General features: G+C 35.3%; 1 protein-coding gene across 3 annotated transcripts in view; it reads left to right on the forward strand.

The window, feature by feature from the left end:
- Taf15 (TATA-box binding protein associated factor 15) overlaps nucleotides 1–22,360 on the forward strand; it is a 33,387-nt gene that overhangs the window by 5,532 nt on the left and 5,495 nt on the right. For 2 of the 3 annotated variants that reach the window (XM_010621752.3, XM_010621751.2), the window contains exons 2-11: nucleotides 2,249–2,288; nucleotides 4,106–4,157; nucleotides 4,240–4,324; nucleotides 4,403–4,505; nucleotides 6,906–7,096; nucleotides 8,530–8,650; nucleotides 17,459–17,493; nucleotides 18,098–18,130; nucleotides 19,452–19,561; nucleotides 21,455–21,584. In XM_010621752.3, coding sequence (XP_010620054.1) covers nucleotides 2,249–2,288; nucleotides 4,106–4,157; nucleotides 4,240–4,324; nucleotides 4,403–4,505; nucleotides 6,906–7,096; nucleotides 8,530–8,650; nucleotides 17,459–17,493; nucleotides 18,098–18,130; nucleotides 19,452–19,561; nucleotides 21,455–21,584 — 900 coding nt within the window. The remainder of the gene's footprint in view (nucleotides 1–2,248; nucleotides 2,289–4,105; nucleotides 4,158–4,239; nucleotides 4,325–4,402; nucleotides 4,506–6,905; nucleotides 7,097–8,529; nucleotides 8,651–17,458; nucleotides 17,494–18,097; nucleotides 18,131–19,451; nucleotides 19,562–21,454; nucleotides 21,585–22,360) is intronic. The other variant, XM_010621754.2, reaches the window with a different exon arrangement.

The raw sequence follows: 22,360 nt of genomic DNA on the forward strand, positions 1-22,360 counted from the left end.
AAACCCCCCCCCCCCCCCCCCCGTACTGAGGATCGAACTCTGGTCCTTGCACTTGCAAGGCAGGTGGTAGAAAGAACCACTGAGCTAAATTTCCGGCCCTCAAGTAATCTTAGTGAATGAAATAACAAACTGATTTTCTTTGCTGAATATCAAACATCTGTACCTTATCACTGAGGTATTGTCAAGTATTGTCAATTTACTGGTCAGTGTCTCTTAATTTATCTTAGAGTTTTAAAGTTAGCTAGTTGTCAGATTTTCTGACTGAACTGGATCAAAGATCTTAATACTTAGTAGATTTGAGGTGAGATTATATGATCTAGGTGCTTTATTCTGTAATTTTGCCTGAACCAAAAGAAAATACACTAGGATATTAGACTACTCTGTCACTGGGAGAATCTGTGTCTTTGTCTTGGGGTATAGTTTAACCTGAAGCTTCATGCATTCCCAAATGTTTTTAAGTTTTATTCATGCTTCTTTTCCCTCAGAACCCTTTATGAAGTTAATTTTCTTTGTCATTTCATAAATGCATCTATTCTCTTTTATTCTTTTTATGGTCCATTTGGATTCTCTGTCCTTTTCCAGTTTTTCTTTGTTAGCCAGCTCTAGTCATTTTATTTGTTATGAACATAGCAATGAGGTAAATTTTTTTTTTCTCAGTTCTGGTAGGCTTATGCCCTTCGCATCAATAGAAACAATTTGTGTCTAGATTTCATTTAGCTTGTTCAGCACGTGGAAGGCCCTTGGATTCAAGCCCTGGCACTCCACCCCATCTTTTTCAGTCAGATTGGAGTTATTTTTTGCAGAAAAGTGGCAAATTTCATATCACCTCCTTCTGCAGCCAGTGATAATTTTGCCATATGGTAGCTTTATATAAATTGAAAAATTACTAATTTCATTTGATTTTGGGTAGGTTTCAGAACTGTACAGCAATAAGTGTTTAAAATTGGATGTGGTTGGGCTAATGATCAGCAGTGTGAGACAGCCATTTTGAAGTTGTAGGAGTACATTATTTCATATAAAATTGATCTTGTTCATTACAAATGTCTTAGGTCATTCAAGTAGAACCCTGAAGGAAGATAAGGCCTCTTCAGCAATTTTTGATATGACTCACACTTTGAAATACTGAAAAAAACCTTGTAGTTGATATTTTTAACTTTTTGACATGTTCATTCATGCCTTCATTGGTAGTTTTTTTTTTTTTGTTTTTGTTTTTGGCTAAAATGGAGGCTAGAAGCAGTTACTAGTGAGTTGATTCACCAATGAATTGATATATACTAATTGGTTGAATACCTGAAAGCTTGGTAAAATCAGAACTAACTAACCTAGCACCTTTTAACAAGTCTTTGGAAACTCTTGTATTAGTGCTGACACCATAGCAGTTTGATACAGAGAAGTTGGTTTATATTGGGTTGATAAGACTATGTAAATAAATACCTTGGGGATTTAATCTTGTCACAGTACATATCTTTCCCCCTTTTGGACCTCATCAGTTTTAACAGGTGTCTTTTTGGATATAAAGGTCTATGTGTGCCACGCATGGTGTATCTTGAGCTTTTGAGTTTGTTTTTATTTAAAAAATTGATTTGTGGTACTGTGGGTTGACCTCAGTGGTGCTCTACCAGTGAGTTACATTGCAAGCTGTTTCTTTTTGTTTCATTTTGAGCCAGGGTCTAGCTAAATTCCCAAGGCTGGCCTGGAGTTTGTGATGTTGCTGTTTTTTTCAGCCTCCCAAGTAGCTGGAATTAAAGAGAAGTGTTGTTTTGTTGTTTTTTGTTTTTGTCTTTGCAGTACTGAGGATTGAACACAGGGCCTTTGTATTGAGCTACATCCATATCCTTCTTTATTTTTTTATTTTGAGACAGGATCTTGCTGGAGTCCTGGCTGGGCTTTAATTTGTGATCCTTCTGCCTCAGTCTTCTAGAGAACTAGGATTATAGGCATGTGCCATTGTGCTTGCCTACCATTTTTTTTTTTTTTAAGGATGGATTTTTCACTGTTTCACATGTTTATCTGGTTTATGTGACCTTTAGCATACATTTATAGAGCAATGATTTTCAAAGATGTATTACTGTGTAAAAGCAAATGCTATTGATACAGATTTCTCCTTGCACAATGTTTAACTTTCAGTTTTTCTTTCCATGATTAATTTTTGACATTTTCTTGGTACATTTCATCTATCTGAGCTAAAGTCAGCCTTGGAGAAAGCACAATTTTAAATAAGATTTAAAATTCTTTTTATGTATTTTAGATTCTGGAAGTTACGGTCAGTCTGGGGGTGAGCAGCAAAGGTAAAGTATACATACATTTTTGAAAATAATAAAAGGCTAAAAGAAAAGATGAATGTAGTCAGGCCTCTCTCTTGAGTTTTGGTATTTGGATGTTTTAATTACATTTTAGCGTGTCACAGGAAGAGAATGGGCCTGTGCAATAAATAGATGCTGTGAAACATTTCTTTTTGCATCTGTACGTTTAGATGCTTCTTAGAGTAAAAGAATCTCTTACGTATTGTAAAGATTATGTTTTCTTAGGAAATTAAGAGATCATTATTAAGGGGATACAGTAAATACTTAGAAAAAGCATGTTTTTGATGGTATATAATATGCTACTATGTTTTTTGAGCAGATTTTTCAGAGCCCTTAAGTTCATAACAAAAACTTTATTTTTATGTGAATGTGTACACGTAATAGGCTTTCCTTGCTTATCAGGACAACTTTTCTACTTTTCCAATAAATGATTTACCCAGTGTGAGATTTCAGAATGGTTTAGTCATCAAAGTTTAAGCTTCTTGAAAACAAAACTAATTTGACTTTCTTTATTTTCAAATAGGGTTAAAAAACAAAAAGATAGTTAACCTCCCAGTAGGCATCTGGCAAGGTTGTTTATGTATTTTTAAAAGTTTAGGAACAAATGTTTTGTTTTTATTAGGATATTTGAAGGTCACATATGTATTGAAAAAATTTGTTTCTAGGGCGGGGATGTGGCTCAGTAGTAGAGTTCTTGCCTAGCATGTATGAGGCTCGGCTTTCAATCTCTAATACTACAAAATAAAACTAAAAAACACAAAGTTAGTTTCTGACTTCCTGGAGCTTACATGCTATAATATTAAAGAGAATTTAGATATAGGAAGGTCTATTTATTCATTTAGTGAAAATTTATTGAATTCTTGCCAGGCTTTGCTAGGATACTGAAAATACAATATATTGTAATTTAATTTTGTGACAGTACACTGAAGGTATGCATACTTCTAATTACTGAGGAATTTAAACTGGACTTTTAATGCCATATTGCTTTTTCTGTGAATTTAAAAACTTAGGCAAATTGTAGGAAGAAATTAATTTGTCAGAGTGCAGCTGAACTGAAGTAATAAGTTATATTTCTGCTTGTAATATATTTATTATGAGCTGAGTGTGGTGGCACACTTGGGATGCTGAGGCAGGTGGATTGCCTTGAGTTTAAAGCTAGCCTGACCAGTGAGTTCACGGGCCACCTAAACTATGTAGTAAGACCCTGTCTCAAAAAAAATTTTTATTTTTTTAAATGGGTCTTGCCATGTAGTTTTCAGGAAGAAAACTTGTTTAGCTGTGCATGATGTAAATACTAGAAAAATTCAGATTTCTATAGGTTAAAATAGCCTGATAGAATTAAGCTTATCAGTGCTTACCTCTTATTATTTTATTATTTATCCCAAAGCATAATTCCCTTGAGATTTTCCAGCTCTGATGAAGTTTTATTTATGGGAGTTTGTTAAAGCAAAACTTTGGTACTTGTTCAATATTCAAGAGGTCTGGGAGTGACTGAGTGACTTTGTTGACGTGTCTAATAGTCTTTGATCATTACATTTCAGTTTAGGTCTTAAGAAACAGGTAGATTGACAGGTCTCAGAAAAGAAGACTATCTGAGTTGAAAGTTGAAAATGAGGATAGGGTTCTTCCTTTAAGCTTTTCTTTTTTTTTTTTTTGGTTTGGTTTGGTTTGGTACCAGGGATTGAACGCGGGTCCTTGCACTCGCGAGGCAGACAGCAGAACCACTGAGCTAAATCCCCAGCGTAGCTTTTAAATTTCTTTAAGCACATTTCTTTGAAATATTACTCATTTGTGTTTTACAGTTATTCTTCCTATGGAAATCAAGGCAACCAAGGATATGCACAAACTCCACAAGTAGGTTGAAAAGTAAATTGTCTTCTTCATAATGTTATTTTTATTTTAAGTAGGTGGTGAAACTTGAATATCTATATTTCAGAGCTATTCTGGCTATGGACAAACAACTGATTCTTCATATGGGCAGAACTATGGCAATTACTCCAGTTATGGACAGAGCCAATCAGGTTGTACTAGCTTGTTAAATTTGCTATTTTAGAGGTTCTGAAATCAGAAACTTCACTAACTGGTGTACCTATCTTTAGGTTATACACAGTCTTATGGTAGTTATGAGAATCAAAAGCAGAGCTCGTATGGCCAACAGTCGTATAATAACCAGGGACAACAACACACAGAATCACCAGGAAGGTAAGGAAGCAATAAGAGCACTGAGATTGTTTTGGGCAGTGTAAATAAGTAGATTTCATCCCCGGAATCCTAGCTTTACAGTTTTCAGTGACTACCTTGTAATTTCCATTTTGTTTTTTTAGGTGCTGGAATTGAACCCAGGGTCTCACATATGATAGACAAGCAGTCTACCACTGAGCTTTATCCCCAGCCTCTATTTTATTTTTGAGCTATTCAGTTGTATACCTTTTCATATTAATTAGAAAAATGGCTAAAACTTGCATGTGTGAGATATTCTAGAATAGTGGTGGTGAACCTATGGAATGCATGTTTTTTTTTTTTTTAAGACAAAAGATAAATGTATGAGCTGTTTTTTTCTGAAGTAAAACCTTAGTACAGTAAGTCTCTGACTTAGGAACGAGTTTTGTTCTGCAGAACATTTATAAGTTGGACTCAGACTGGGAATTTAGCTCAGTGGTTGTGCCGCCTGCCTCGCAGGTGTAAGGTCCTGAGTTTGATCTCCGGTACCGCCCCCCCAAAAATAAATTAAAAAAATAAGTTGGACTTGTTCTTAAGTCTGACAAAATGAGTCTCAATTGTTGTCACTTTTGACATGGAATATACAGTGTAAAGCATAAAAATCCAAATGCAAGGTCTGTTCATATCTGAAAGTTTGCAACTCAAATGTTAGTAAGTCCGAGACTTACTGTATTCAGGATCAATTGCATTTTTGGCACTTTGTGATAAATACTGTAAGTGACATCCCTCCACACACACACTGGGGATTGAACTCAGGCATGGCACCACCGAGCTAAATCCCTGGCCCTTTCTCGTTTTATGTTGCAGTTTGGGCACTCAACTCTAAAAGGTTCATTGTCACTGCCTTTGAATATGTTTTGTTTGATAATATAGATAAGTAAAATTTGTCAGTGAAGTGTAATAGGTTTTATAAAGCTTTTCGAAATTTCTACTTTAAAGAGCCTGTATTTATTATTCATAGCATCTTTTTAGTATACATTTTGAGGCCCTTAGATAACACTGAGATTGTTAATATACTTAAAAAATATGGCAGAAATTGAGGTCTCTAGCGCTTTCTGTATGCAGTGAAACAAATTACTCTAAATGAAATTAAAAACTTTTGGGGAAAGGATCAGACTTAGATAAGGGAATGCTTTGAAAAATAGAAATTAGAGTACAAACATAGAGAATAATATCCATAAGTCATGCTGTACCGGGAAGAATAATTCTTCAAGACCTATTGATTTACTATATTTAGTTATTTTTTTGGTGGTGCTGAGGATTGATTATAGCCTCCACATCCTAGGCAACTTCTCTGCTGCTGAGACACATCCTCAGTCCTTTTTAAAATTTTACTTTGGAGCAGGTTTTTGCTAAGTTGCTAAGGCTGGCCTCGAACTTGTTATCCTCCTATCGCAGTCTTCTGAGCAGCTGAGATTATTGCAGGTGTGCCACCATGCTTGATAATGAGAACTTTTTTGCTTTTTTTTTCCCCAAGTAAACCTATTGGAACTCAGTTGAAGTCAGTTAAATGTTGCCTTTTACCTTCCCACCCTGAGAGCAGATAATCAATACATATTGCTCCAAACATACTTGGAATTTTCCTTTTCTGAGGCAAGGTCTTACTGTGTTGCCCCAGCTGCCTTGAACCTCCAAGCTCAAGTGATCTTCCTCTCTCAGCTTTCTGAATAACTGGAACTATAGGGAGTTACCACTGTGCCTAGCTAGAATTTTCCTTTTGAATTGACAAAAATAAGAAAGCTTTCTTAACTATTTGATAGACACTTAAAATATAAATCGTGTATTAGTTTTCTGTAATTTACTTTTGAAGATTTAGGAGAATGTACTATAGGTTCTCAATTCTAAGAGAATAATTGTAAAATTACTGCAAAGGATGACATTGTTAAAATGATGTTGCAAGGCCTCTTAGTATAAAAAACTGATCACATAGGCCTGGGATGTAGCTCAGTGGCACCTCGCCTGTCTGGCCAAGTGCCAGATCCTGAGTTTAATTCCTAATACTGGTGGGGGGAACGGACACATATGTCATGTTAAAGAATCAACACTGTTCTTTGAAGTGTTTTGTACTTTTTTTTTTTTAACTAAAGGAGATAATAAAAATCATAGTTATGTCTTGTTTTATTACAGTTTTCAGATGTAGATGTGGTTTTTTGCATAACGTGGCAACTCTTTTGACTCCACTTCAGTAATGATGAATTGTCATTTGAAGGGTATTTATTTCGTTCATGATAAGGAGACTGTACATAAAAAAGCCAAATAATTACCATGAGAAGTGCTATTAGATAGAGATGAATTACAACATCTTTTATGCTAGTCTCAGTCAACTTGTTAAACATAGTCAAATTTCCTATAAAGCCTGTCAAATTTTTTATTTCTTTTTAGCCAAAGTGGAAGAGCACCTTCATATGACCAGTCAAACTATAGTCAGCAAGATTCATATCACCAGCAGTCAGGCTATGATCAACATCAAAGCTCGTATGATGAGCAATCAAATTATAATCAGCAGCATGATTCCTATAATCAAAACCAGTCCTATCATTCACAAAGGGAAAACTACAGTCACCATACACAAGGTAAGATACAGTGACTTGTGTTCTTTTCTTCACAGAATTGTTTTTATATTGTGTTTAGATTAAAAGACCCACAGGATTTCATATTTGTAAAAATTTGGGTGAACTTGTATATACATTTCTTTTCTTGGGGCCATAAAAGCTGTTACCAGATTTTTCTTTTTCTTTTTCTTTTTTTTGTTTTTGGTACTGGGTATTGCACTTGGGTCCTTCCGCTTGCAAGGCAGGCCACCGAACCGCTGAGCTAAATCCCTGGCCCAGATTTTTCTTTTTTACCTCCTTGGACACTCCCAGTGGATGCATGACTTTTTTGATGACTGATTACATGAGTTTTCTTTGTTGTCTCAGTGAACTCTGATCGTGTGACATTACTGTCGTTGCCATTTCTTTTGGTGACAAGGGTTGTACTTAAATTGGGGAAATTATTCTATTCAGTATTTGCCTTCCCTAACTTTACCTAAGAAGGACCAATCATTAATTTTTCTCTTGTCCCATAACTACCCTGAATACACCACTGGTACTTTGGCTTCTGTGAACTTTGTGAAAGTGAACGATTAAGGGCAAAGGTCCTAAGTTACCTGTTTTGTGTGTAGTTACACCTTGCTTCATAGTAAGTGTTCAGTAAATGTTTGCAGATTTTTTCCCTTACTCCTGGGGCGCAGGGCCTTGCACATGGTACATGGTAGCTACATACTCCACCACCATTGAGCAACATACATCTTTTTCAATAATTGAGAATGAATGAATGTGGAAGCCCATTTGTTTGGTAGCCTCTCTGTTTGGTAATCCAGTTATGCTTTTTCATAGTACTGGCTGAACCTAGATCCTTCATACTGAGTGAAGTGTATCCCAGCCCTTTGAAAAACTTTATGTTGTCAGTCTTCCTCAGTTACTGAGTTGCTCATCCTTGGTTTGAACTTGGAATCCTCCTGGCTCAGTCCCCCAGTGTGCTGGAATTACAGGCATACACACCTTGCCTGGCTCCCAATTATATTTTGTCTATGCTTAGTTTAGTTTAAATTTTTTTTTTTTGGGTATCAGGGATTGAACTCAGGACGTTGCACTTGCAAGGCAGGCATGGTGCTGCTGCACTAAATTCTCGGGCTCAATTTAAATGTTTTTGAAGCAAAGAAAGTAGTAACTTTCAAGACTTGGAGTGTGCTTTTTTATGTGTAAGTTATTAGGTTATATTTTAACTCATTCCACATTACCGTTTTGTCATCTCATTTTCTAGAAGTATGGAATTCGACACATATAGTTCTCAAACATATTTAATTCCTGATGGCTTTATAATGACTTGCATTTGAGTTCTATGCATATGTACCTTTTCCCAAAGGAAAAACATATGACCTAAAGAACCCTTGAAGGTTATATTATGTGAATCACTTTTCAGAAATGACAGTATTCACTTAGGTATATATATTTTCCTTTTATAGATGACCGTCGTGATGTGAGTAGGTATGGAGAAGATAATAGAGGATATGGCGGGTCACAGGGAGGAGGTAGAGGGCGTGGGGGATATGACAAGGATGGAAGAGGTCCTATGACAGGATCAAGGTAAGTATTTAGATATAGATACCTTCATTTTTTCTCTCTTTTTTTTTGCTCTTTTTTTGGTGGTGTTTTGCTTAATTCTGGCATTTACATAAGAGATCTTTAGGAATTATAGAAAGGAGGATGGAAATTAAAAACTTATTTTCAATCCAACATCTCATGAATTAGAATTGGCTATATTAGCATTTATTTTACATGGTATATAACAGTTTTAAAAAAAAAGTACTGTACTATAGTTGTGGTTAAACCACTTGACTAGGTTTTTCCTGCCAGACCTAGAAGCTAGAGTCCTTTAAAAGATGACTCTGGGAAAACAGTGTTTTGTTTAAAAAAAAAAAAAAAAAAAAAAAGTAGGTTAATTCGAAATTGGAAGCCGGAGAGTCTATTCATTAATCTTCAATTTCTTTGAGCGGAGAAAGATTAGGGTGTTTTGTTTTGTTGTTTTGTTTTGTTTTTTGTTGGTACCAGGGATTAAACTCAGGACCTTGTACTTGTGAGGCAGGAGGTGGAACCACTGAGCTAAATCCCTGGCCCAGGGCTATTTTTTAAAAACATATATTAGGTATAGCAGAGTAGAAAGGTGGGATTGGCAAATAAGAGAAAGATTTAATGTAAAAAAAAAAAATCAGTGTAATGTTGCATGCTATTCTGTATTTTATCTAGAGTAAGCTGTGATAAAAGAATGATTTTTAAATTTCTTTTCTCCATTGCTAGTATTGTTAGTTTGTGGTGTTTTTACCCCCTCCTTATAGGCATGTTTCAGAAGCTGTTTTTAAAATTGTTTTTAAATATATCTGTAAAGTTATCACTTTAGTCCTAAAAACAAGAATGAAAAAGTGGTTGCCACCTGTTCTCAAGTGAGATTTGTTGATTGTAAATTTGTTTGTAAAATACACATGCTTAAAGATAGCTTATTTTCTTGGAAATTGAAATTGTCAGTTGCCTGTTACTTATACTTAGTAATATATCAGTACCATTTTACTCTTAAGATCCTTAGGGATTGATTGTCCCCTGAGATAAGAGAAACAAAACCAGTATATATAGACTTATTTTTTCATTGACTTGTGTTTCTTTATTTTTCACTATACATTGCATCTTGATTGGTAGTTGACCAATGTAAAACAAATTCATCATATGCCCCTTATCAAAGAGAGCAGTCTGCTCTCAGTACAAATATAAATGAATGACATAAAGTAACGTGGTACTTTCTACTTATCAGCCTCCCTTCCACCTAAAACAGGGTTCCAAAACAAGATAACCAACAGATATATTTAATTTTCCATTTGATGTGTTTTAAATGGTGGCCATGGAATGCTGTACATTTTATAGTACATTATAAGTTCAATTTCATAAAGAAGTTAACCCAGTAGAGTATCTGTTAAACTGTGATAGTGTGACTGAGAGTGGTGGAGTTTTTAGGAGGAAGAAGGTAGGGAATAGGTAGAAGTCTTTATAAATAACAATTTTTATGTATGAGGACTTGTAAAATCTTACAGCTAGAGATTTGAGAAGACTTTGAATGATGTTTCTGATAAGGAGTGAGTACCTTAGCAAAGTAGGGGTCCAATTTTTAAGCATTATAACCTTAGCAATGTATTTTAGTATAATTTGTGGCCTATATACCCATGATGAAACAAGTTTTTTCAATTTTTCAAATCTTTTATTTACCTTTAGAAGCCCTTCATACAAAATCTTGGGCAGAAGTTCGGTATCTGTTTGGTCAAATTATACTGATCTGGTTTAAGTGGTAGTAAAACTGGGGTAGGGACTCTGCAGTCTTGCTTCTCTTCCCCATGCCTCAGTAAATGAGATGTTCACAAAAGGCCTGTTTTAGAAAGGAAAGATCGGGGCCAGGGATTTAGCTTAGCGGTTCGGTGGCCTGCCTTGCAAGTGCAAGGATCCAAGTTCAATCCCCGGTACCAAAAAAAGAAAGAGAGGAAATATGATTATTCTCTATATCAAGTTGGCAAACTTGATGTGAAAGGCCAGTAAGTATTTTAGGTATTCAGGCCACGTGATTTTTGTTGCAAGTCTTTAGCTCTGAGCGCCTGAGTGACCATAAATAATATGTAAATCATTAAACATTGTTGTGTTTCGCTGAAACTTCATTTATGGATACTGGTCTAAAATTGGAAGTTTATATACTTTTCATGTGTCATGACATTTTAAGACGTGCTTTTCAGTTTATTGGGGTAAAGCATTTTGAATTGAGTATAAATACCAAGTTAAAAGATTGTTTTTTTACATTTGGTTTTGCATTTAAACACTAAAAATAACCAAGCATTTTTCATTAATTGTCATAAGCGTTGCCATTTGTGGTGTTAATCATCTTAATAGCATTGAAAATGTTATCTTTTGGGTGCTCCTTTGAAGAGTAGCTGGCATTAGTTGAATTTATATTTAAAGAAATAGTAATCTAGTTAATGGATGATGGTCAGATATGTGGTAAAGAATAAGACATTCTGAGACTTAAATTCTATAACTGCTTGGTTGGTGGAAGAATTTAGAACAAAAGGAAGCCTTCAGCTTTCCAAATATGGAGGAGAGAATGATGAAACTTTTAGGCAATATAGGAAGCATAATCTATTGCTTTGATTTAAAAAAAAAATTATTTTTTAAGACAAAGTCTCGCTGTATGGATTAGGCTGGTGTTGAGCTCAGTATGTAGCTCAAGGTGGCCTTGAACTCATGCAATCCTCCCGCCTCAGCCTCCTGAGTGCTAGAATTGCAGGCTTGTGCCACCATGTCTGGCTCCTATTCTGTTTCTTTGAAAAAGCTGTTGTAGCAAAGAAGATTAAATTTCTTATTATTGTCCATAATTGACATTGACCTCTTAGTGGACTAGAAGTTAAGACCATAAATTCTGTCCATGTCTTTTTAATTGTAACATTGTGATTACTGCTTTGCAAAATTGCCAGAACTTCTTAGATAAGTGTTAACTTAGGTCATCAAGGCTTTTATAGTGAAGTGTCTTTTTCTTAAAAATGATTAATTAGTTCCCACATTTCTGTAGTTAACAGTACACTGTCACAGCCTTGGAACTTAGTAACTTTAATAAATTCAGTTGATATTAAAAAAATGTATATGTGTCAGACATAATGGTGCATTCCTATAATCCCAGCACTTGGGAGGCTGACTGGGGGATTGCTGCGAGTTCAAGGCTAGTAGGGACGACACAGTGAGTTCATGACCAGCTTGAACTTGAGACCCTGTCTCAAAAAAACAACAAACCAAAAAAGGTATATATCTTGGTGACAGTCTAGGAAGGCACTGGCCAAGAAAGATACAATGTGAGTGACAAACATGAGGTGTGCATGTGATTTAAAGTTTTCTAGTAGCCACACTTAAGAAAAAGGAGAACTGGGCATATATAACTCAGTGGTAGAGATTTTGCCTATCATTTAGGCCCTGGGCTCAGTTCTCGATACTGTACACACACACACAAACACAGAAAAACCCAAATGGGGCTGGGGATTTAGTTCAGTGGTAGAACATTTGTTTAGCAAGCGTGAGGCTCTGGGTTTGGTCCTCAGCACGAAAAAAAATTCTTTTTAAAGGAGAAAAACAAATGGGTAAATTAAACATCTAAAATAGAATTTCATGTAGTTATTGTAAAAATTCTTTTTGTTTGTTTTTGTTTGGTATCGGAGATCAAACTTGGATCCTTGCGTTTGCAAGGCAGGCACTGGAACCACTCAGCTTAATCCCTGGCCCTATTGTAAAAATTCTTAATGAAAGCCAGATGTGATGTTGCATACCTGTAATCCCAGGCTGAAGGTTTGGAAGGCAGAGGCAGGAAAATTGTACATTTGAGGCCACCCTCAAATGGAACTGGGTGAGCAAGACATCTAAGGGCTGGGGATGTAGTGCTTGTCTAGCCTGTTCAATATATCATCAAAAATACTTTTTTTTTTTTTGGTACCGGGGATTGAACTTGGGTCCTTGCACTTGCAAGGCAGGCCACCGAACCGCTGAGCTAAATCCCCAGCCCCTCAAAAATACTTTTTTAAATGAAAAAAAAAATTCCTTTTTTAATACTAGAACTTAGAAATCCATCTTATATTTGCATTTAGAGCACATCTCATACTACTAGCTACATACCCAAGTACTGAGTAGCTACTTGTATTTACTGTATTCGACAGGGCTTGGTCTTCTAAAATGTTGACAAATGCTGAATCCAGAAAGCCTTTTTACCATTAACATCCAACATGGAAGGAAGTGAAGTGTAAGCATAGCTACTATTGAGAATGATTTTTAAATTCAGTGAGTCATTTATATTTGAAGTTAATGTTGATCTTTTCCTCAGACTCCAAAATAGTGTATAGTGTATTCTGTACTTAGCAGTATAAAAACTCAAGCAGGGCATCAGTTTTTAAATTACTCTTTCAGTTTTTAGTTATGTCCCTTTTGTTGCTATTTTAAATTTTTCTAGTAATAAAAGATTCCTACATTGTTCTTTTACTTCTTGGCAGTTTTAGTCCTTGCATAGAGACATTTATATTGATTGATTGGTTGACTGATTTTGGGGTTGTTTGTTTGTTTTTGAGACAGGGTCTCGATTTGTAGTTCAGGCTGCCCTTGAACTATGTAGGCCAGGTTGGCCTTGAATTCGTGGTGAGCCTTCAGTCTCAGCCTCACTAGTGCTGGCATTACAGGTGTGTGTCACCATGTTAAGCTAGATTTTGTTTGTTTGTTTAAAGATTGGCAACAGTGTCTTTTTGTTAGTGTATTTTTTCTTTCTTGACAGGCAGTTGAGGTTGAATCTGATTATCTTCTCTGGATAGGTCATATAATAATGAAGGTACCCGCAGAGTCTACCTTAGGGTAGGATGCTCATTGTGGTTTTGAACTTAGGGGGAGCCATCTCCATGAATCAAAAAGTGTGCAGCAGTTTTTATGCAGGAGGTACTCAGCCAATAAAGTTGACTATCCTACATTATATATAAAATATTTATATATATAATATTGTATATATATTAAATATCATTACTGCTTCATTATAAAATGTCTTTATTCAGTAATTCTTGATGTGTGTATGTCTGCTGCTTTTTCTGGGACTGAAAATGAATTTGTTATTGGCAACATCTTGACTCACGTGATGAAGTACCTTTGTGTCTTAATGTGCTTAGCAAGTCCTCAGTATGTGGTAGGGGACTTGGAATTTGCAGGTTTGAAAGCAAGACTTAGCAGGCATATCTTTTGTTATGTAATAGTGAGTATTTTATTTACTATATTTAATAAGTTTTCTAATGTGGGTATAACTAATGTAGAATTTCCTATTAAGGAGAAAGAAATGATTGAAATATCTTTTTCTTTTCTTTTTTGGTACTGGGGATTGAACTCAGGTCCTGTGCTTGCAAGGCAGGCAGCAGAACCACTCACTTGAATCCCCAGCCCTATTGAAATATCTTAATATAAAATTGCACATCACTTGAACGAGTGTGTCTTAGATATTAATGTGCATATGAATAACTTAATAATTACTTATGATTTACTTATTAGAATGTAGGTTCTGATTCATTAAGTCTGGGTGGAGACAGACCCTGCTTTTCTGAATTGCTCCTAGGTGGTGCTTTTGCTGTTTTGCTTGTGGTTGCTACCTTTGAATAGTAAAAATGTAGATTTTTAGTGTGTAGAAGAGGAAACTAAACCCAAGAGAATCTTACTGACTGAACATTTCATGATTCATTAGTGATAATTAAGACTGTTCTTTAAGTCTCTTGGTTTAAAGACTCATTCTATTTCTAATGCACCATAGCAGTGATGGTCAACCTTTTATTTATTTTTTGGTACCAGGGATTTAACTCGGGACCTTGTGCTTGAGGCAGGTGGTGGAACCACTGGGCTAATAAATCCCCAGCCATAAATAAATAAATAAACCTGATTACTGAGGTTTTAGTTGAGACAAAACAACACATACATTAATATCTATTGCCATAAAAGAAAAATAGCATGCATGCCATACATGGGTTTACCACCACTGCACTATGGTAGTCTCCTATTGTCACTGCCTTGAAAATTTAAGCTGCCTTATTTTCAGAGGAAATACTCAGTGAGGATGACAAGTTAAAATTTCATTTATATGGAAGGAAGAATAGAAAATCATAAACATACTCAGTTGTCTCATAGATTCACTTTTTTCAGATGTGCCCCCCCCCGAATGTTTTGAAGTTTTATTATTGGCTAGAGTGGAAACAGTGGGAACTAGCTAGCTTTGTATGTATGTATTTAATTTTATTTCTTTGAAATAGGGTCTTGCTATGTAGTTGAGGCTGGCCTTGAACTTCCTATGTATCCTGGGCTGGCCTTGAATTTGCGGCAATCCTTTTGCCTAGGCCTCCCCAGTGCTGGGATTACAGGGTGCCCCACCAGCTTTAGTTTCTTTCTTTTTCTTTTTTTTTTGTACTGGGGATTGAACTCAGGACCTTGCATTTTCAAGGCAGGCGTGGGCACCACTGAGCTAAATTCTCAGCCCCTACCAGCTTTTTAAAATATGAAATTCCGTATCTTCTACTGTGATAAACAAGTTGGTACTCAGTTTAGATGATACCAAAGTAGTTATGAGTTACTCTTTCCTGCACTTTTTTGTGAACATAATGACTTCCAGTTTCTTATTTTAAAAAGTCTACTTTATCCTGAGGACATTTAATCTCCTGACATAAGAATGTAGGCGTAACATTTTCACTGGTTTGTCTCATAACTTTTTAGAGTTTTTAGGATCATCTTTAAAGAAACCTTCAGTATATTGGTCTTTAATAAGATTCTCAGCAGTTTAATCTTGAACCCTGTTGATTTCCCTTGCTTTTTTTGTTTTTGTTTTGAGACAGGGTCTTTGCAATAGTTCTATAGTTCAGGTTAACCTTGAACTCATTTTGTAGCCCAGGCTAATCTTGAACTCACAGCAATCCTGCCTCAGCCTTCCTAGTGCTGGGATTACAGGCGTGCACCACTGCTCCACCTGGTTTCCCTTTCTTAAAGAGTTAGCTGTGGTATTTGTGTATGCCATTTAGAAGTGTAGGAAGGCTTGAGTATTGCATGGAAATAGTGGCATATGTATATATGAAACTATACTATATATGAATATATATAGTCTTGAAATAGCCTACTTTTCCTGCTTAGAAAGGCTTCCTGGAAATCATAATAAAAACTTTTTTCCCCTTTATTGGTACATTTTAGATATATAATACATTCATCATTGGAATCTTGTACCTTTACCTGGTGTATCTTGGTTCTAAATCATAAAATTAAAAGCAAAGTAAAATGCATGTGTCTATCTAAATTGATTGCAAGGATAACATTTTTATATAAAAGTAATACAATATACAAAGCCTGCCAAAAATGTATATATCAGGAAAAGGAAAACTTGTATAAATATTTTTAATACTAAGTTTATTGAGACATCATGAGATTAATAATTACCTTTGGCCTCTGCAATTATAAGAGATGCTCAAAGTGGTGGGTATTAGCTTCTAGATATTTATTAGTGCAGCGAAGTGCTGAAGAGTGTGTGTGTGTGTGTGTGTGTGTGTGTGTGTGTGTGTGTGTGTGTTTCTCTGCCCCACTTTGGTATTTTTTTTTTTTTTTTTGGTAGAGGGGTTTTTTGTTTGTTTGTTTTTGTTTTTGGTACCAGAGGTTGAACTTGGGACCTTGCACTTGTGAGGAAGGCGGTGTAATCACTGAGTTAAATCCCTGACCCAGAATGTTTTCTTGGTCAGTGTTTTTTCTTCAGATAGTTTAGAAAAGCCTTGTAAAGAGTAAGATAATCACTGAAGTGGAGGTTATCAAGTGGTGAGAGACATCAGTAGATCGAATTAACTTCTTGGGTTATAGTTCTAAGATTATTAGCTGGAGTACATCAGATATGACCATCTGAGAACTTATTTCTTTGTCAGCAGATCAACCTTGAGAAAATTATGTAATTCAGTTACAAGAAACAAGCTTTTATTGAATGAGTTAAGAGTTTCTTGATTAGAGAGAGCTTTATAAATTTCTTACTTAAAGCTGTTGTACTCTGACCACTGACTTACCTGGCAGTGGCTGTGGTATTGGAATGTGTTACATTCTGCCTGATGTATGTTACTGATGTATACAGAGCATTTGGCATCCCAAACCTCAGAAACTGATATGAAGAGGTCTCTAGTATAATATGGTGGATATGAAGTAGAAGGATAATCTTGTTACACTTTTTTAGTTCTAGTTTTATCAGATTTTGGAATGATTTAAAATGTGAATACTACTTTCATTCAGGCTCAGTTTTGTGTATATTTTGTATGTCACTTTTTTTATTCATCTCATACACCCACAATTTGGTATCATAGCAGAACCTAGTACTGAAGTTTTTACCTCTTCTACTATCAGACTCTTAATCTTGCTTTGTATTTGTACAGTCTCCCCCACCCCCTTTTCTCAAGTTTTAAAAATACCCCTTTGGAAAAAAATACTTGTAATTTAGCATACCTCATGCTGTGACGCCAGCTTTAAATCACAGTTTGAATAGTGTCCTTTTGGCTTGGGGTTGGGAAGTTGTTTTTGTTATTTTTTGGTCCTGGGGGTCGAAAGGGAAGATTTTAAAATAAGAATATATGTGACGTTATCTAGTAAGCTTGAAAAGGCATCTTGTAGAAATAGATCCTTGGGAAAACACTTAGATGGAAACATTTGAGGTCTATGAAAATGGAATTAACTGGAAATTTAGTGGTGCTACTGTTTTCCTAAGTGCTCTACTTATGACAGTTAAGTGTAGATTGAGCCCAGGGCTCAGCACATTAGAGACTTAAGGAAGAAATCATTTCTTCAATTTTTCCTCTGCAGTGGTGGTGACCGCGGTGGCTTCAAAAATTTTGGTGGTAAGTGCTGAGTATCCCAAAATGTTTCAGTGGAAATGCTATATAAATCTAAAAGCCACCAATGTCCCGCAGACGCAGTCTAAGCCCTTTCTTACTCTGTTGAGGCTGGTGTGTGTTGTGTGCTTTAAAAAAAAATTATATTTATATACATATATGTATATGAAAGTAAATTTTAAAAAGCCAGAGCTGATCTCAAACAGTCCAATGGGTTTCTACACAGTGTATTTGCATGAAAGAGTCTGTGGTGACAAATGACTGAGACTTTCACTGGATTTTGACAGTATCTTTTAAAATAAAGGTAGCTGGTGTGTGTTTTTAAATTATTAGGGTTTTCCAATCAGCCTTCACAACCAGAACATAACAAAAGTGATAATGCCAAAGTAGTGGGTGCCGTCTTGGACAAGATTAAGGAGGAAATGTTGACATTCATCTTGATTTCTTAAAACTTTTATTAAAATTTAATTTACATAGTTTGTAAATCTGTGATGGTTGACTTTCAGGGATTTTGGAAGTATTGACTTTTCATGCCTTGGTTGTTATTATTTTTAAAAAATTGTTTCAAATGAGTTGCCTTAAATACCCTTTTTTAAACTTTTTCCCTTAGGTCACAGGGATTATGGACCCAGACCAGATGCTGGTAAGGTTTATGGTAGTTCATAATTTTGCAGTTAAGGGATGTTAGTTTTCAACTTTTTAAAGGGGAAAGTGTATGTTTGGAACGATTAGTACAGGAGCAGGAGGAAGACAGTACTGCCTGAAGTGGAGAGCTTTATTTCTAAACATGCCAAAAAGAAATTTAGGGGCATTGATGGGAAAGTTTGCTGGGGAAATTGCTGTTTGTGTTTCCCCATGGTCTACTCTTTGTTCGTTGAAAAAACACTTTTCATTTTTACTGCTAATAAGCCTTAATTATTTAAATTATCACAAATCAGATTTAATGAAAGTATTGGTATTGGAGAATTAGAGGCCAAAAAGCTGTGTTTTAAGAATAGACTATATTGGGGCTGGGGATTTAGCTCAGTGGTTCCGCTGCCTGCCTCGCAAGTGCAAGGACCTGAGTTCAATCCTCAGTACCAAAAAAAAAAGAATAGCCTATATTGCCTTGATGTCTGCTTAGGGTATCTAGGAAACCTGAGTTTTCATAATGAGAGAATTGTCTTACTCTGGATAGAGGTCACTGATATTATGTGGCTTTTTATTTTTAAATGAAATTTAAGACTACAGATTTATTCATGGAGACTTAAAAGTTATGATTTAGAAGTTAAAAATCTATTTGAGCCAAAACCTTTTAATATATATTGAAATCAGAACTTTTGTTTTTGTTAAGATGCCAAAGTATTCTATATGGATGGCAATTTCTGAATTATCCCTTGATGGACTGAATTTTTGTACATCTTTCTTACTTTGTTGTACTAATCCAAAAGTGTGCATGTAAGGTAAGGTGTGTGTACAAGATGCTCCTACTGTCTGATGTACATAGGCTTATTGCAATGAGTGTGAAACCAACAGTTTTGTTTGGCTTGCTTGGAAATCCAAAGTGTCAGATTTGGGGGAATTTTGTCCTGAAGAGTCTTATTATAACTTCTGATTAGTCATAAAAAAAGTTAAAAGTTCTCCAAAGAAAGGAATGCTAATTTAAATTTATTCTTCCTCTCTTCATGAACTGTAGTCCTATATATGAATTTGAAAAGTGAGGTTTTATAAAGACCTCCCTTAATAGGCTTATTTTTATTCAGAGTATGGACTTGATGTACTTTACCTGAAGTTTAGTTGTAAGACTTAATCTACCATACAGTTATTGTAAACACTGCATGTTTACATAAATTTTTTTAAATTAGTCCTTTCATTTTGGTCTTAGAAACATTGAATATTAGGTAATAAATTTTTATTCTTGATTACTGAACAAGACGTAATAGAACTAAAGAATGTAATATTAACCGTAATTTTTTTCCCCTTAGATTCAGAATCTGATAATTCGGATAACAACACAATCTTTGTGCAAGGACTTGGGGAGGGTGTATCTACAGATCAAGTGGGAGAGTTCTTTAAACAAATAGGAATTATCAAGGTGAGTAAAAAGTGTGGCTTATGTTGAAAATTTCTTAATTATTAACATACTCTAGTTAAGATACATAATTTTATCATATGCTTATGTATTCCAGTAAGGTTTGTTTCTTAAGATCCTGTAATGTTCACATTTACGCAAGTCTGTAGACTTTTTGCTAAAAGTGTAGAAATTTTATTCCTTGTTTGTGTTTTATCTTTCTACAGTCTACCTGTGCTTCGACTTCAATCCTAGAGTTCTAAAAATAGTTTCTGCCTCTTAAAATTGAGAGAACCACCAGGCATGATATTGCAGTGCCTGTAATCCCAGCCTTGGGAGGCTGAGACAGAAGGACCACTACAAGTTCAAGGCCACCCTGAGCTATATAGTCAATTCAAGGCCTGAGCTACCTAGTGAGACAGTCTTAAATAAATCCCCCCAAAATTTGAGAGACTCAAAAGAAACTGTTGGAATGTTAAAGATTTTGAAATCTATAAATATGGAAATTCAAGTTGTTACTAACAACTATATTTGGTATTTAATGTCTATACTGTCCCATACATAATGTGTTATTGTGTAATTATTCACTTCAGTATCGTGTGCACTGTTTATTTCAATCTTATTTTTATTAATCTTTTTAACTAGAAAGCAGCTTTTAGAGTAGTTTTAAGTAGATAATAACACTTGATTGAAAACAAATCGCATTTGTCTTTTTTTTTGAGAGAGGGTCATGCTATGTAATTCAAGCTGACCTTGAATTCACTGTGTAGCTCAGGCTGGCCTCAAACTTGTGGGGATGTTCCTGCCTCAGCAAGAGTGCAGGGGTTACAGATGTGTGCCACCATCCCCTGCCTTTGTCCTTTTTTTTTTAGCTCTAAAGAGGAAAAATAAAACCCTTTATTACAATAGGAATAAAAATTTAATAAAAACAAAACCGTATCTAAAACAGATCTGCTGTAGACAGAAAATGCACATTGACAGGAAATTCACCAGACATCACTCCTAAAATCCAATTTTTATTTATTTATTTATTGAGTTTTTTGTTTTGTTTTTTGTTTCTGGCAAGATCTCCCTTCTTAGTTCAGGCTGGCCCTGAACTTGCTGTGTAGCACAGGCTGGCCTTGAACTTACAGCAATCCTTCACCTCAACCTCTACCGAGTGCTGGAATTATAGGTGTGTGCCACCACTCTCGGCTCCTTAAAGTCCAATTTTAATGCAGCCGCTTTTTATCTCTGTCCCCCGAAACCGTGAATCCTTAAGTTAGGCAAATTGTCTGACCCATCTTGGTTGATCAGTGGTGTAAACTATTACTTTGTATGGATCTTGGTATCTGCATGTTTTCCATTAACATTGCTTTGATGTGGAATTACTCGTTTTATTTTTCTTCTTGGGGAATTACATTTAAAAAAAATATTTAAATGTGAAATATGTAAAGAATTTAGTTTTATAAAGTAAAACTTCTACTTTCTGAATATCCTTCCTGACTTTTAAATGATTTACAAAGTATATATATTTACATGAAACATTATCTACATTTAATTTTTGTGGGGTTTAAATTATATGTAGATAAGCAGGTATACTGTCTCATCCCCCCGTCTGTCTACCCCTACCATCCCCCCAGTGCTGGGTTTCAAACCCAGGGCCTCCTGCATAGGCAGAAGATGCTCTTCTATGGAGCTGTATCTCCAGCCCCTATAACATTTTTAAACCTTGTTTTTCATTTACTTTAGTTTGGAGAGTTTTTGTTCAAACCTATGGAAAATTTCAATTTTATATTAATAATAGATAACCTTATTTTTTAGATTAGGTGTATATTGTAGTATGGATATGTGAATTTTTCAAAATCTTTTATTATCTAAATGGTATAATTTTCACATATTCTTGAAATGCTGACCTCATCTTGTTTCTTTTCTCAGACAAACAAGAAAACTGGAAAACCAATGATAAATCTTTACACAGACAAAGACACAGGGAAGCCAAAAGGGGAGGCAACAGTGTCATTTGATGATCCTCCTTCAGCTAAGGCAGCCATTGACTGGTTTGATGGTATGCCTTATTTGTATAGTTTTCAATAAGTTTCTAGTATGAAAGTCAAAATATATTCTAGGATACTGATTGTAGTATTCATTTTTACTTTTGGAAATATTAGTGAAAGCCAGAGTTTTTGTGTACTTATAAAATGAGCCCTATCTTTATTGGTCTAGAATATTTTCTTATACCGTACCTTGCATGAGACATAACCCTAACCCTGATATGAGTATTAGAGATTTGGCCTGGTTGACTCTATATAGTCTTTAAAATTTTAGTTTCCTTTTTGATATAAAGTTAACATATAATTAAAGAAATAGTAAGACTTTTTTTTTTTTCTTTCTACTGATTTGTGGTATCTAAAATCTACATAGAGCCGGGGATTTAGCTCAGTGGCTCCGCCACAAGCATAAGGTCCTAAATTCAATCTTCTCTACCCCCCAAAAAATAAATAAATAAATAAAATCTATATAGAGATAGCCACTGATCCTTATAATAGTCTTTTAAGCTTATCGTGATGTTCCCAATAGAAGTTTGTCTCATGCTTTTATCATTTAACCTTTTAGCATAGTTATTTCTCCATGTTATTACAAACCCATTGTTTTTTATATCCTAATTATTTAATAAAAATAACAACACTGCATGTTTATGAGCTAGCCACAGTTTTCCGTGTTGGAAGTGAATCTGTAGCTTGGCACAGGTATGCAAATTTTCTACTGTTGAGCCACATTCTCAGCCTTAGGCATAGTTCTCAGAGCTTAACACACATTAACCCAGTTTAACACCCCCCCCCC

Source organism: Fukomys damarensis, unplaced genomic scaffold, assembly GCF_012274545.1.
Source record: "Fukomys damarensis isolate Sample0158 unplaced genomic scaffold, DMR_v1.0_HiC HiC_scaffold_13, whole genome shotgun sequence".
NCBI classification, from domain to species: domain Eukaryota; kingdom Metazoa; phylum Chordata; class Mammalia; order Rodentia; family Bathyergidae; genus Fukomys; species Fukomys damarensis.